This window comes from Saccopteryx bilineata, chromosome 11 (assembly GCF_036850765.1).
Source record: "Saccopteryx bilineata isolate mSacBil1 chromosome 11, mSacBil1_pri_phased_curated, whole genome shotgun sequence".
Classification (NCBI taxonomy): Eukaryota; Metazoa; Chordata; class Mammalia; order Chiroptera; family Emballonuridae; genus Saccopteryx; species Saccopteryx bilineata.
Genome location: NC_089500.1, coordinates 69,779,483 through 69,795,395, shown reverse-complemented (window position 1 = coordinate 69,795,395; position 15,913 = coordinate 69,779,483). Strand labels below are relative to the sequence as shown.

Sequence of the window (15,913 nt, the reverse complement as noted above, 5' to 3'; positions counted from 1 at the left end):
TCGTCACAGTGATTATTCCCCCTTCACAGAGAAGAGCAGCCACAGAGAGGCTGAGAGCTGGGCTGAGGCCATGCACCTCAGAAATGCATGGCAAGGCTGGCGGTGTGGCTCTGGTGTCCACGATCTTGCCCCACGCTCTGAGCTGCGCTTTGGCGCAACCACACCATGAGACTACCTCTCCTTCCCAGCCCAGGTGGGGCATTCGAACAGTGACTGACCTTTCTCCACAAACAGTCTCTCCACCTATCTCTGACGAATTTCTTTGGGTTCCTTAAATCCAGATGCATAACTGCCCGCTCTTCAAGCTGGGCTTCTTTTCACTTGGTTCTAACAGTTACTCTGCAGAACTTAATTCAGCAGATAATAATGCCCCTTTACTCATCTGTCTGCAGCAGTGACGGTGAGCCTTGTGTCCCATTTACTCGCATAGCCCAGCACTCACATGGTACCTGACACGAAGCAGGTCATGATTAAACAAGCGAATGAACATTAATAAATAGTTTGTTGACACAGGTGTATTCCCGTGGCATTTACTCTAAGTGCATATTGACTATGAGATTATAGAAGACGGGGATCGTGCTTCCTCCCTTTCTTCCTTTCAATTTGTGGCTCACCTTTGACTGGAAGAACACTGGGGTTTTTTGTTATTTTTTTTAAAACACTTTGTACCTGGTTTCCTATATTCTAATCCCTATGAGAACACTCTCAGCATATGCTTAAGCAGTTTTTATTTTTATTTTTTTCTGGAGTTTTTTTTGGGGTTTTTTTTGGTTTTTTTTTTTTGTATTTTTCCGAAGCTGGAAACGGGGAGAGACAGTCAGACAGACTCCCGCATGCGCCCGACTGGGATCCACCCGGCGCGCCCACCAGGGGTGACGCTCTGCCCACCAGGGGGCGATGCTCTGCCCCTCTGGGGCGTCGCTCTGCCGCGACCAGAGCCACTCTAGCGCCTGGGGCAGAGGCCAAAGAGCCATCCCCAGCGCCCTGGCCATCTTTGCTCCAATGGAGCCTTGGCTGCGGGAGGGGAAGAGAGAGACAGAGAGGAAGGAGGGGGTGGGGGTGAAGAAGCAAATGGGCACTTCTCCTGTGTGCCCTGGCCTGGAATCGAACCCGGGTCCCCTGCACTCCAGGCCGACGCTCTACCGCTGAGCCAACCGGCCAGGGCCATAAGCAGTTTTTAAACAAGAAAACAGACGGACAACTAGAGTATTTAGCTCATTTACATTTAATGTAATTACTGGTATACCTAGATTTAAGCCTACAGAATTTTTAAACTGCTCCAGTCAACTAAAAGGAACCTTTTATTGAGACCCCACAGCCACAAGGCTTAGGCAGGAGGACACCCTGAAAGGCAGGAGGGTCTGTATTTGACATTTTTCTTGGAGTGTAGGTTGGCAGCGGCTTGTAACATTTGACAGTACTGGAATGCAAGCGAGGAAAACATTTGAGATGGATCATTTTATGGAAGTTGTATTTTTGGGTGAACTAGTGAAGGTAACACTCAGTAATGCCACCCGGCAGGCAGAGCACCAAGTTCAAGGCGAGTTTTTCCTGGATGTTAAAGTCTGAGTGAATATGGCCAACCTCCAGCTGTTCATTCACAAAAATGCTGCTGGATAGAGGGGTTGCCCTCCTTGTCTTCGATTTAGGCTTTAACATTTTCAGTGGTGTCACTGGGTTCAATTCAGGCTCAAAGGCAATGATCTTGCCCGTCAGGGTCTCACAAAAATCTGCATCTCTATGTCTGCCAGTTGGCGGCCATGTTGAAGGGAAAGGCTAAATCCATAGTCCTCTCTCACTCTGGGGAGAATAACCATTGTGAAAAGGGAAGGAAATGCTTCAGAATACAGGCTAGTTTATAGGCAAATAAATTCTAGCGATATAGGCCCTGGCCAGTTGGCTCAGCGGTAGAGCATCGGCCTGGCGTGCGGGGAACCCGGGTTCGATTCCCAGCCAGGGCACATAGGAGAAGCGCCATTTGCTTCTCCACCACCCCCCCTTCCTTCCTCTCTGTCTCTCTCTTCCCCTCCCGCAGCCAAGGCTCCATTGGATCAAAGATGGCCCGGGAGCTGGGGATGGCTCCTTGGCCTCTGCCCCAGGTGCTAGAGTGGCTCTAGTCGCCGCAGAGCATCGCCCCCTGGTGGGCAGAGTGTCGCCCCTGGTGGGCGTGCCGGGTGGATCCCGGTCGGGCGCATGCGGGAGTCTGTCTGACTGTCTCTCCCTGTTTCCAGCTTCAGAAAAATACAAAATAAATAAATAAATAAATTCTAGTGATATACACCAAGGAAATTTGAGAAACTGGATATTTGTTGTATTAAAAAGGGGGTTGTTATATATTCTAGCATCAGGTGTGAAGGCACAGGGTAAAGAGAGAGGCAGAGGGAGAGCATGTTTCTGGAGGGGACCATGGAGATCATTTGCTACAAACCCATGGGTGTGAAATAGCCCATCCCTTGCTATCCAAACAGAGAGTGTAGCCCGCTGTACATAAACCATTTTTGGATTATGTAAGCGGTTCCATAATGGAGCTTTTAGTACCGTTCTGGGCTTGAGCCCAATCTTTTCTTCTCATAGACTGAAATCAAGACAATATGGTTTCCCTGTCAATAATGGATTTCATAAATGGGTTTGAGGGTTTTGAGCACTGCCAATATTAACATTGACTTCAGAGGCAAGCACGATAAAGGAGAATCTGATAAGTCACAGGAGGGGATGGAGGGGTATAAAAGGCAGGTTGAACTAGGGAGTGTTTTTTTTTACCGCTGAGACAAGATGACCAAGCTCACCCTCCTCTCTGGTAAGGAACCACCGTGCTCTGTGCCTGTGGACCACTCCCTCCTTCCTGTCCTCTGCCCCCTTTACAACTTTACTTTACTTTTGAATTCAACCAAATCTCAGGAAATGACTGCTTCGGGCAAAAGCTCGGGGACACAGATTCTCCCCGGTGATGGGTCTCCCACTGCTCTGCAGCCCCCTCCCTTCACCAAGCCTCAAGGCGCGTGGCCCTTTGATGGGTGGTCTCCGGAGCGGGAGCAGAGGGGCGTGGGCTTCTAGGAGAAACCCAGGGACTTCCTCAGCCTTGGGAAGTTGGGAGTCTACAAAGAGTGTTAAAAGGACTCAAAACGTAAAACCTAGGAAAAATGTCCCTAGTGAATGAACCACTGCGTACAGGCCTGCTGTGTTCGCAGACGCATTCCCCCACTCATGGCTGTCTCTGTTGCTTTAAGGTCTGCTCCTGCTGCTGACAGCTGGGATAGGTACGTATTCTTCTCCAGATGGACCATCATTAGTGTTCCTTTGAAATTTGGAAGCTCAGCATGGCCCTCTGTCCTTCTACATTAAAAAAAAAAAAAAGACTTAATATATTTTTAAAGCATTTTCAAATATGTCACCTCACTGAGTCCTTATAACAACCCTTCTCTGCGAGGCGGACAGGAAAAGCATTGTCGCCCATCTCACAGCCCAGGGAATGAGGGCAGAGGGGACTTGTCATGTGTCTGGTCCCAGGAAATATAGAGAGGTCGTGGCAGAATCTAAACCTCACCCCAGAGTGAGAGAGGACTATGGATTTAGCCTTTCCCTTCAACATGGTCACCGACTCTTGACTCTGAGCGGAGGGTTCATTTCCCTCCGAGTGAAATTGTTACTCGGAGACACAGCTCTCCGTGCTACACGGATCTCTACCACCATCCTTTCTGTACTGCCATCATTTCATTTGTAGTTTCCAAATGGACAAAGTGGGAATAATGAAAATACCTGCCTCACAGGGTTTTGGCGACAGTGAATGAATGACTTTGATAAATTACTGAGAGTAGAGCTTGGGGCATAAATGCTGAGTAAGCATTAGTGACTGCGAGTGTTAGCATGCAGAGGGGAGTAGAATGCATTTACATCAGAGTTTACGGCTTTAAAGTTTCATTCAGTGAAGGGCACGAAGGTGCTTTCATTCTCTCTGGAGGGACAGAGCTACCTCTGAGAGGACTTCAGCCTTGAATGCCTCCTAGTCAGTGGTTTGGTGCAATACACACAAGGAGCTCAAGCAGATCATCCCGAGACTCATCGGGAGTGTTATTTGGAAGTCTGTGGTTTCTTTGGCCATCAATAACTAACTCCCCAGAGAGCTTGCTTTGTCACCGTTTCTCCCCCTCATCCCCTGAGCAACAGGTTCTGCCTACCAGCTGACATGCTACTTCACCAACTGGGCCCAGTACCGGCCCGGCCTGGGGCGCTTCAAGCCTGAGGACATCGACCCCTGCCTCTGCACCCACCTCATCTACGCCTTCGCCGGGATGCAGAACAACGAGATCACCACCATCGAATGGAACGACGTGGCCCTCTACCAGGCTTTCAATGGCCTGAAGAACAAGTAAGTGGAGAAAGGACTGAAACATAAAGTCTTTTAACTTTCGAGAACAGTTTGGACAAAACCTTTTACGGTAGCCTCCAGGTTGACATTCCAAACATGCCAACAGGCCAGTGAATTCTGAGCTTTCTTAGTATTTCCAATACAGCGGTGACTGTAACTTAAGGGCAATGGCTAGCTCACAGGAGAGGGTTATCCATTAAAGTCCAGCTCCATTGCCAAGGGAATTTAGAAAACTTTAAGTATGGTGGACTCAGTTGACAACAGCCTTCCGCTCAGAAGCAACCCAAAGCTGGCATTGGGAAGCATGTGGAGGCTTCACACAAGGGACATAATCAGAAGTGTAGAAGCATCAAACTACCAACCTCAGGTCACCTACTCCAACCGCTCTTGCAATTGAGGAAAAAGGATGACAATGGAGAATCCAGTACAAGAGGCTGCGTTAAATTCCCCCTGGAGTCTCAGTCACGATGATGGCTAGCGTTGAAATGATTTCTTTCTTTCCATTTGTTCTGACACCACTGTTGACTTCTTGTCTCTCAGGAACAGTCAACTGAAAACTCTCCTGGCTATCGGTGGCTGGAACTTTGGAACTGCCCCGTAAGTTTTCCCAGAACACTTCCTACACTGATGTTATAACGAGGTGTTGGGACCACTGGAGCACACTCTCACCCGCCTTCCTGGGTCTCCCTCAGCTTCACTGCCATGGTTTCCACTCCCGAGAACCGCCAAACCTTCATCGCCTCGGTCATCAGGTTCCTGCGCCAGTATGACTTTGACGGGCTGGACTTCGACTGGGAGTATCCCGGCTCCCGGGGGAGCCCCCCTCAGGACAAGCACCTCTTCACTGTCCTGGTGAAGGTGAGCTGCGTTTCATGGCATTTTTCAACAGTTCAATTTCATTTTAAAATCAGAGTTTACACTCAATTATTTTGTGTTCGTTTCTGGAAAGCACGCAACCAATCTCACTCATACGGAAGATCACTGAGCCCGTACAGATCACTTAGCTCCCGACAGTCTCAGTGGGAGGTGAGGACTGGATACCCTGTTCCAGTGAGAATGCTGAAGAAGGAAAGACAGAAGATGAATTGAGTTAAATTCAAAGAGTTGTCATGAAAGTCGACTAAGAGTTCATGTTCACAGACGTTCTCCTACTCTTGTACAGGAAATGCGTGAAGCTTTTGAGCAGGAGGCCAAGCAGGTCAACAAACCCAGGCTGATGGTCACCGCTGCAGTAGCTGGTGGCATCTTCAACATCCAGGCTGGCTATGAGATCCCCCAGCTGTCCCAGTGAGTGTCTGAAAACTCCTCTGTGTGTCACTGTGTAAGAGATGCTCACCCTCAGTCTGTCCTGCTGTTCAGAGACCTTGTTGAGGTGTTTGGAAATGGTGTCTTTGAATGCAAAAGTGTGGGAGATGACCATCATGGAGGTTTTTAATACAATTTAAAAATTTTTTAAATTTATTATTTATTTTAGAGAGAAGAGTAAGAGAGAGAGAGAGAGAGAGAGAAGGGGGAGGAACAGGAAGTATCAACTCCCATATGTGCCTTGATCGGGCAAGCCCAGGGTTTTGAACCGGTGACCTCAGCGTTCCAGGTCGACACTTTATCCACTGCACCACCGCAGGTCAGGCAGGAATGTTTTTAACTCCTTTACCTGGACTGCAGGTACCTGGACTACATCCATGTCATGACCTATGACCTCCACGGCTCCTGGGAGGGCTACACGGGAGAGAACAGCCCCCTCTACAAATACCCTACCGACACTGGCAGCGACGCCTACCTCAATGTGGTGAGTCCCTACACGGACACAGTACACACCATACACGGGGTCATAAGTCACATGAAGATTCGGGGACAAAACAAACATAGATTTCTGCCAATGTCTTATTTAAGTTATAATTGTCCTCTTACATGGCTGATCAAATCTCCTTAAGTATAATTCCACCAAAATGTTTTTTAAGGATACTAAAGAATTCTCTGTCATTAACATCAAACAGTTTACCTGCTAGAACAGGGGTCTAACATAACTAAGCCCTGGGTCATCAGCCTGGTGGGGCCTCTCGCTAACCCGCTGCTATTGCAGGATTACGTCATGAACTACTGGAGGGACAATGGGGCCCCAGCTGAGAAACTCATCGTTGGATTCCCAACCTATGGACACACCTTCATCCTGAGCAACCCCTCCAACCATGGAGTTGGGGCTCCTACCACTGGCCCTGGTCCTGCTGGACCCTATACCAGGCAGTCCGGGTTCTGGGCCTATTATGAGGTATGTATGCTCCTGGAAATCATAGACAGAGAAAAGTGGCTTTCTGCAGGCCATAACTGAACAATATCAACAACTCAACACTTCCTGGCTCACTTAACAAGGAGTTGAGGCTGAAAGTGGATGCTCGTGGCTATTTGCAGGGAAGGCAAGATAAATGTCAGGCTGGTTTCCGGGAACAGAGAGAGAAGGAAAAAAGATATCATCACTGAGATGATATCAGTGTAGAGGCACTTCTCACTGCCTGTCAAAGCATTCTTTGATTTAAGAGCTTCTCACACATTGAAAAGAAATGAACCAAATGGGACAAAGATTCAAAATCCTAAGTGAACTGAGACATTTGCTGATACAGCTCTGGATCCTCTCCATTTCCCGCCCCATGTCCTTTACCCCTGCTACATGGATACTTTGCCGACCTCTTGACCTCTTCCTTTTCTTCTCTTAGATCTGTCCCTTCCTGAAGAATGGAGCCACCGAAGTGTGGGAGGATGCTGAGGATGTCCCTTATGCTTACAAAGGCAATGAGTGGCTTGGCTATGACAACACCAAGAGCTTCCAGATCAAGGTAGAACGTGTTTCTTGCCTGTGAGTTTGTTTCTATCTGTAGCCTGGAGCCCCAGGCTGGCCTTGGCGTCTGCACTTCATTGGGTTTCTCTGAATGATCACAGGCTGACTGGCTGAAGAAGAACAACTTTGGAGGCGCCATGATCTGGGCCATTGATCTGGATGACTTCACAGGCACCTTCTGCAACCAGGGCAGATTCCCCCTGACCACCACCCTGAAGGAGGCCCTGGGCCTGAAGAGTGCAAGTGAGTTGGGGTGAGAAGGGACCCTAAGCCTCAAACTTGAGAGAAATTTCAAGGGCTCCTCTAAAGTCAGGGAGCTATTGTCCAAGTGATTTTATAACTATTGCTCCATTTATATTTGGTAATAATTCAATGATGGTGGAAGAACAAACAGCGTCCTTCACCATTGCTTTAACCATTATTTATTTCACAAGCAAGTTTTATGAGCATCTATTAGATATTCAGCACTATGTAGGTATCACAGGGGATCCCAAGTACATAAGTCACAACCTCTACTGTATAGAGGCTTATAATCTAATTAGAGAGATAGTATTGATGAGATTACAAAGTTTAGATAACAACACAGAAGTTATTGTATGGTTAAGTTCCAGAAAAAAATAAGAAGCTTCCCTGTGAGCACATGACATTAATGCCTCAAGGATCAGGGAGACCTAGGAAAGAGGAAAAACAATGAACTATACTTTGAAGGATGAAGAGGGAGTTGGTAACCAAAGAGGAGAGGGGAAGGCAGGCATATCAGATTAGAAGACTGAAATACGCAGGGATGAGGAAGGAGGAGCTAAGATCAGAATCCAGGGCAGTAGTTCTCATGCATCAGGCACTCTAACAAAAACCAGGGTGGCTCAGGATCTGGGTTCTTTCTTGTAGGTTGCAAAGCCCCAGCCCAGCCCATTGCTCCCATCACTGAGGCTCCCAGTACAGATGGTGGCAACGGCAGTGGCAGCTCAGGGGGCAGTGGATTCTGTGCCAACAAGGCCAGTGGCCTGTACCCCGACCCCACGGACAAAAACGCCTTCTACAACTGTGTGAATGGACAGACCTTCATTCAGCACTGCCAGTCTGGCCTGGTCTTTGATGCCTCCTGCTCTTGCTGCAACTGGTGATGTCTTTGTCAGATACCAGCTCAGAGATTGTTGTACAATAAAGGGTTGAGCAATGCTGTCTAATGGCTTCTGTCTCTTTCCTAGAGGGTTTTCAATGTAATTAACCCCAGTCTCCCAATGACATTCTAGAGCAGGGGTCCCCAAACTTTTTAAACAAGGGGCCAGTTCACTGTCCCTCAGACCATTGGAGGGCCGGACTATAAAAAAAACTATGAACAAATCCCTATGCACACTGCACATATCTTATTTTAAGGTAAAAAAACAAAATGGGAACAAATACAATATTTAAAATAAAGAACAAGTAAATTTAAATCAACAAACTGACCAGTATTTCAATGGGAACTATGGGCCTGCTTTTGGCTAATGAGATGGTCAATGTGCTCCTCTCACTGACCACCAATGAAAGAGGTGCCCCTTCCGGAAGTGTGGTGGGGGCCGGATAAATGGCCTCAGGGGGCCGCATGCAGCCCACGGCTGTAGTTTGGGGACCCCTGTACTAGAGCGTCACCAGCCCACTGCCACCTGGTTTCTATGCTGAGCACCTTCAGCATGCACTGCTCTTTCCTGGGTGCTGGGTGGCTGGACCAGAGGGATTCAAGGAAAATGCCGGGTCCATTCATTGTCAAAACATGCACTTGGATGAGGTGTGGGTAGAGGCAAGTATGTAAGACTCGGATAATAACTACCCATAAACAAACGTTACACATTCCTTTAGAGAAACACTTCTAAATGTTCAAGGGGTGCCATAGTGAAGATTCAGAGGTAATGTATGTATGGAAACAGAAGAGGAAGTGGGTTTGTGTCACAGTGACAATGAACTACCCGGAGACCAGATGACATGCTCCAAGGGGCCCAGGGGAGGCAACAGCCTTGGTCTGCAGACCGAAGGACTGAAGCCCGTCCCCAGCTGTCCTTAGATATTTATTAGCCAGTACAAAAAACTCAAGGACTTGTTTTCAGGTGAGTGAAGTAAAGGACAAGGAACACGCTAACTTCTAATCTCTCTCTGAGAGCCTGAACAATTCTGTTACTGAATCTTATCATGCTGTTGTGCTGTTTCCAGCACGGGGTCAGAGACGCCCCTGGACTCTTGTCCACTCAGGGCTTCTGCCCTACAGCGCCTCACTGTAGCTGATTGTTTACCCTAACTCTGCAAGTCTTCACTTCACTCTGCATATTCCTCCAGGTTTGAGCAGGATTTGGGAAGATTAGGAGACATGGCGAGTCAGAGGAGACAGGGTACGCTAGGAAGGCAAGGCAAAGTAAGTGAGCTGATTTACGTAACCGTTTGGAGGTTGTATGTAAGTTTCTTCTGCTAAACCCAAACAAATTAAGCTTTAATATTTAAAATAAACTTAAATTAAGAATTTAAATAACTTATGCCTGACCAGGAGGTGGCGCAGTGGATAGAGCGTCAAACTGGGATGCCAAGGACCCAGGTTTGAGACCCCGAGGTTGCCAGCTTGAGCGCTGGCTCATCTGGTTTGAGCAAAAGCTCACCAGCTTGGACCCAAGGTCACTGGCTTGAGCAAGGGGTTACTCAGTCTGCTGAAGGCCCGCAGTCAAGGCACATACAAGAAAGCAATCAATGAACAACTAAGGTGCCGCAATGCACAATGAAAAACTAATGATTGATGCTTCTCATCTCTCCATTCCTGTCTGTCTGTCTGTCTATCCCTCTCTCTGACTCTCTCTGTCTCTGTAAAAAAAAAAAAAAAAGAATTTAAATAACTTAAAAAAAATCAGAAGTAGCATTTATTCATCGATGGACATTAATCATTTGCGTGTCTTGGTTATTGTAAATATTGCTGCTATGAACATGGGTTGGAGGCATCTCCTTGACATGGTGTTTTGATTTCCTTTGGATATAGACCTAGAAGTGGGATTGTTGGAATATATAGTTGTTTTATTTTTAATTTTTTGGAGAACCTCCATACTTTTTTCCATCGTGGCTGCACCAATTTACATTCCCACCACAGTGCACAAGGGTTCCCTTTTCTCCACATCCTCACCAATACTTCCCTCTTGTCTTCTTGACCAGTGGTCCCCAACCCCCAGGCCGCAGACCAGTACCGGTCCGTGGGCCATTTGGTACCAGTCCGCAGAGAAAGAATAAATAACTTACATTATTTCTGTTTTATTTATATTTAAGTCTGAATGATGTTTTATTTTTATTTTATTTTTTTTACACATTTTTTTTAAATTTTTATTAATTTTACTAGGGTGACATCAATAAATCAGGGTACATATGTTCAAAGAAAACATGTCCAGGTTATCTTGTCAATCAAGTATGTTGCATACCCATCACCCAAAGTCAGATTGTCCTCCGTCACTTTCTTTCTTTTTTTTTTTTTTTAAATAATTTTATTTTTTTAATGGGGTGACATCAATAAATCAGGATACATATATTCAAAGATAACAAGTCCAGGGTATCTTGTCGTTCAATTATGATGCATACCCATCACCCAAAGTCAGATTGTCCTCTGTCACCTTCTATCTTGTTTTCTTTGTGCCCCTCCCCCTCCCCCTTTCCCTCTCCCTCTCCCCCCCCCCCGTAACCACCACACTCTTATCAATGTCTCTTAGTTTCACTTTTATGTCCCACCTACGTATGGAATAATGCAGTTCCTGGTTTTTTCTGATTTACTTATTTCGCTTCGTATCATGTTATCAAGATCCCACCATTTTGCTGTAAATGTTCCGATGTCATCATTTCTTATGGCTGAGTAGTATTCCATAGTGTATATGTGCCACATCTTCTTTATCCAGTCATCTATTGACGGGCTTTTTGGTTGTTTCCATGTCCTGGCCACTGTGAACAATGCTGCAATAAACATGGGGCTGCATGTGTCTTTACGTATCAATGTTTCTGAGTTTTTGGGGTATATACCTAGTAGAGGGATTGCTGGGTCATAAGGTAGTTCTATTTTCAGTTTTTTGAGGAACCACCATACTTTCTTCCATAATGGTTGTACTACTTTACATTCCCACCAACAGTGTATGAGGGTTCCTTTTTCTCCACAGCCTCTCCAACATTTGCTATTACCTGTCTTGCTAATAATAGCTAATCGAACAGGTGTGAGGTGGTATCTCATTGCTGTTTTGATTTGCATTTCTCTAATAGCTAAAGAAGATGAGCATCTTTTCATATATCTGTTGGCCATTTGTATTTCTTCCTGGGAGAAGTGTCTGTTCATATCCTCTTCCCATTTTTTTATGGGATTGTTTGTTTGTTTGTTGTTGAGTTTTATGAGTTCTTTGTATATTTTGGATATTAGGCCCTTATCTGAGCTGCTGTTTGAAAATATCACTTCCCATTTAGTTGGCTTTCTGTTTATTTTGTTATCAGTTTCTCTTGCTGAGCAAAAACTTCTTAGTCTGATGTAGTCCCATTCATTAATTTTTGCCTTCACTTCTCTTGCCATTGGAGTCAAATTCATAAAATGCTCTTTAAAACCCAGGTCCATGAGTTGAGTACCTATGTCTTCTTCTATGTACTTAATTGTTTCAGGTCTTATGTTTAGATCTTTGATCCATTTTGAGTTAATTTTTGTACAGGGGGAGAGACTGTAGTCCAGTTTCATTCTTTTGCATGTGGCTTTCCAGTTTTCCCAGCACCATTTATTGAAGAGGCTTTCTTTTCTCCATTGTGTGTTCTTGGCCCCTTTATCAAAAATTATTTGACTATATATATGTGGTTTTATTTCTGGACTTTCTATTCTGTTCCATTGGTCTGAGTGTCTATTTTTCTGCCAATACCATGCTGTTTTGATTGTCGTGGCCCTATAATAGAGTTTGAAGTCAGGTATTGTAATGCCCCCCGTTTCATTCTTTTTCTTTAGGATTGCTTTGGCTATTAGGGGTTTTTTATAGTTCCATATAAATCTGATGATTTTTTGCTCTATTTCTTTAAAAAACATCATTGGAAGTTTGATGGGAATTGCATTGAATTTGTATATTGCTTTGGGTAATATAGCCATCTTGATTATATTTATTCTTCCTAGCCAAGAACAAGGTATATTCTTCCATCTCATTATATCTTTTTCAATTTCCCTTAAAAATGGTTTATAGTTTTCATTATATAAGTCCTTTACATTCTTTGTTATGTTTATTCCTAAGTATTTTATTTTTTTTTTGTTGCAATCGTGAAGGGGATTATTCTTTTGAGTTCGTTCTGAATTGTTTCATTGTTGGTATATAGAAAGGCTATTGACTTCTGTATGTTAATTTTGTATCCTGCGACCTTACTGTATTGGCTTATTGTTTCTAGAAGTCTTTTTGTTGATTCTTTGGGGTTTTCGATGTATAGGATCATATCATCTGCAAAAAGTGATACCTTTACTTCTTCTTTTCCGATATGGATGCCTTTTATTTCTTTGTCTTGTCTGATTGCTGTGGCGAGAACCTCTAGTACCACATTAAATAAGAGTGGAGAGAGTGGACAACCCTGTCTTGTTCCTGATTTAAGGGGGAAAGCCTTCAGTTTAGTGCCATTTAATATGATGTTAGCTGATGGTTTATCATATATGGCCTTTATCATGTTGAGATATTTTCCTTCTATACCCATTTTGTTGAGAGTCTTAAACATAAAATTGTGTTGTATTTTATCAAAAGCCTTTTCTGCGTCTATTGATAAGATCATGTGGTTTTTGTTCTTTGTTTTGTTGATATGGTGTATTACGTTAACCGTTTTACGTATGTTGAACCATCCTTGAGATTCTGGGATGAACCCCACTTGATCATGATGTATTATTTTTTTAATATGTTGTTGTATTCGATTTGCTAGTATTTTGTTTAGTATTTTAGCATCTGTATTCATTAGAGATATTGGTCTGTAGTTTTCTTTTTTTGTGCCATCCTTGCCTGGTTTTGGTATGAGGGTTATGTTGGCCTCATAAAATGTGTTTGGAAGTATTGCTTCTTCTTCAATTTTTTGGAAGACTTTGAGTAGAATAGGAACCAAGTCTTCTTTGAATGTTTGATAAAATTCGCTGGTATAGCCGTCAGGGCCTGGACTTTCATTTTTGGGGAGGTTTTTAATGGTTTTTTCTATTTCTTCTCTACTGATAGGTCTGTTTAGGCTTTCTGCTTCTTCTTGACTCAGTCTAGGAAGGTTGTATTGTTCTAGGAATTTATCCATTTCTTCTAGGTTGTTGAATTTAGTGGCATAAAGTTTTTCATAGTATTCTACAATAATTCTTTGTATATCTACGGTGTCTGTGGTGATTTCTCCTCTTTCATTTTGGATTTTGTTTATATGAGTTCTTTCTCTTTTTTCCTTGGAAAGTCTTGCCAATGGTTTGTCAATTTTGTTGATCTTTTCAAAGAACCAGCTCCTTGTTCTATTAATTTTTTCTATAGTTTTTCTGTTCTCTAATTCATTTATTTCTGCTCTGATTTTTATTATCTCCTTTCTTCGGCTGCTGTTGGGTTGTCTTTGTTCTTCTTTTTCTAGTTCCTTAAGGTGGGAAGTTAAGTGGTTCACTTGGGCTCTCTCTTGTTTGTTCATATATGCCTGAAGTGATATGAACTTCCCTCTTATCACTGCTTTTGCTGCATCCCATAGATTCTGATATGTCGTATTGTCATTTTCATTACTCTGTATATATCTTTTGATCTCTGCACTTATTTCTTCTTTGACCCATTCATTTTTTAAAAGTATGTTGTTTAGTTTCCACATTTTTGTGGGATTTTTTTCCTCTTTTTTGCAGTTGAATTCTAGTTTCAAGGCTTTATGATCAGAAAATATGCTTGGTACAACTTCAATTTTTCTGAATTTGCTGATGTTGTTTTTGTGGCCCAACATATGGTCAATTCTTGAGAATGATCCATGTACACTGGAGAAAAATGTATACTCAGTCACTTTGGGATGAAATGTCCTGTAGATGTCTATCATATCCAGGTGCTCTAGTGTTTTGTTTAAGGCCACTATGTCTTTGTTGATTCTCTGTTTGGATGACCGATCTAGAGCCAGTGTATTGAGGTCTCCAAGTATGATTGTATTTTTGTCAGTTTTTGTTTTAAGGTCAATAAGTAGCTGTATTATATATTTTGGTGCTCCTTGGTTTGGTGCATATATATTAAGAATTGTTATGTCTTCTTGATTCAGTGTCCCCTTAGCCATTATGAAATGGCCATTTTTATCTCTGAGTACTTTTCCTGTCTTGTAGTCAGCATTATCCGATATGAGTATTGCTACACCTGCTTTTTTTTGGATGTTATTTGCTTGCAGTATTGTTTTCCAGCCTTTCACTTTGAATTTGTTTTTATCCTTGTTGCTTAGATGAGTTTCCTGTAGGCAGCATACAGTTGGATTTTCTTTTTTAATCCATTCTGCTACTCTGTGCCTTTTTATTGGTGAGTTTAATCCGTTTACATTTAGTGTAATTATTGATACTTGTGAGTTCCCTATTGCCATTTTATAGATTGCTTTCTGTTAGATTTGTGTCTTGTTTGATCCTTCTCTTTCGTTTTTCTATCTTTTGTTTTTATTTGGTTGTATTCCATACATCTTTCCTCTGTTGCTATCTTTTTTATCTCATGTGCTTCTGTGGTGGTTTTTTCAATGGTGGTTACCTTTGAGTAATGAAAAGGGTCCCTACCCTGTTCATTGTAGCAAACTATTTTGTGAGTACTTTTGCACTCCATCGTCCTTTGCTACTGTTAATCTCCATCTTCTCCCCCTCTTTCTTTTTGTTGTAGTCACAGTTTAAATTTGGTTTTATTGCGTTCTTCTTGGAGCTTTTACTTGTGGCTCTGTTTTTTTTTTTGTTCTTTGTATCTCATTGGAGAACCCCCTTTAGTAATTCCTGGAGTGGGGGTTTTCTGATAATAAATTCCCTCATCTTTTCTGTATCTGTGAATGTTTTTATTTCTCCTTCATATTTGAAGGATAGCTTTGATGGGTATAGTATTCGTGGATGAAAGTTTCTCTCTTTCAGGACTTTAAATATTGGGGTCCACTCTCTTCTAGCTTGTAGAGTTTCTGCTGAGAAATCTGATGATAATCTAATGGGCCTTCCTTTATATGTTGTATTCTTCTTTTCCCTGGCTGCCTTGAGAATTTTTTCTTTGCTGTTGGTTTGTGTCAATTTCATTATGATATGCCTTGGAGTAGGTTTGTTGGGGTTAAGAAAATTCGGTGTTCTGTTTGCTTCTTGAATTTGAGGCTTTAGTTCTTTCCACAGGCTTGGGAAGTTCTCATCTATTATTTGTTTGAGTATGTTCTCCATTCCATTTTCTCTCTCTTCTCCCTCTGATATACCTATTATTCTTATGTTATTCTTTTTGATGGAGTCAGATAATTCTTGTAGGGCTATCTCATTTTTTTTTAATTTTTGAGTCTCTTTCTTCTTCTCTCTGTTGTGCCTCAAGTTGCTTGTCTTCTATTTCACTAATCCTCTCTTCTATCTGACCTGTTCTATTAGCTAAGCTTGTTACTTCGTTTTTCAGCTCGTGAATTGAGTTTTTCATCTCTGTTTGATTTGTTTTTATAGTTTCAATTTCTTTGGACATATATTCTTTGTGTTCATTGAGTTGTTTTCTGAGCTCCCTAAATTGCCTTTCTGTGTTTTCTTGTATATCTTGGAG

At 43.2% G+C, this 15,913-nt stretch overlaps 1 protein-coding gene across 1 annotated transcript; it reads left to right on the top strand.

Moving 5' to 3' along the window:
* The first annotated feature begins 2,689 nt into the window (after positions 1 to 2,689).
* Positions 2,690 to 8,377, top strand: LOC136315253 (acidic mammalian chitinase-like). The gene is made up of 11 exons (XM_066246701.1): positions 2,690 to 2,797; positions 3,228 to 3,257; positions 4,165 to 4,366; positions 4,907 to 4,963; positions 5,059 to 5,224; positions 5,529 to 5,653; positions 6,032 to 6,155; positions 6,450 to 6,635; positions 7,078 to 7,197; positions 7,301 to 7,442; positions 8,088 to 8,377. Exons 1-11 carry the CDS (start codon positions 2,773 to 2,775, stop codon positions 8,321 to 8,323), a joined length of 1,413 nt encoding a protein of 470 aa, XP_066102798.1. The 5' UTR covers positions 2,690 to 2,772; the 3' UTR covers positions 8,324 to 8,377.
* The last annotated feature ends 7,536 nt before the right edge of the window (positions 8,378 to 15,913 follow it).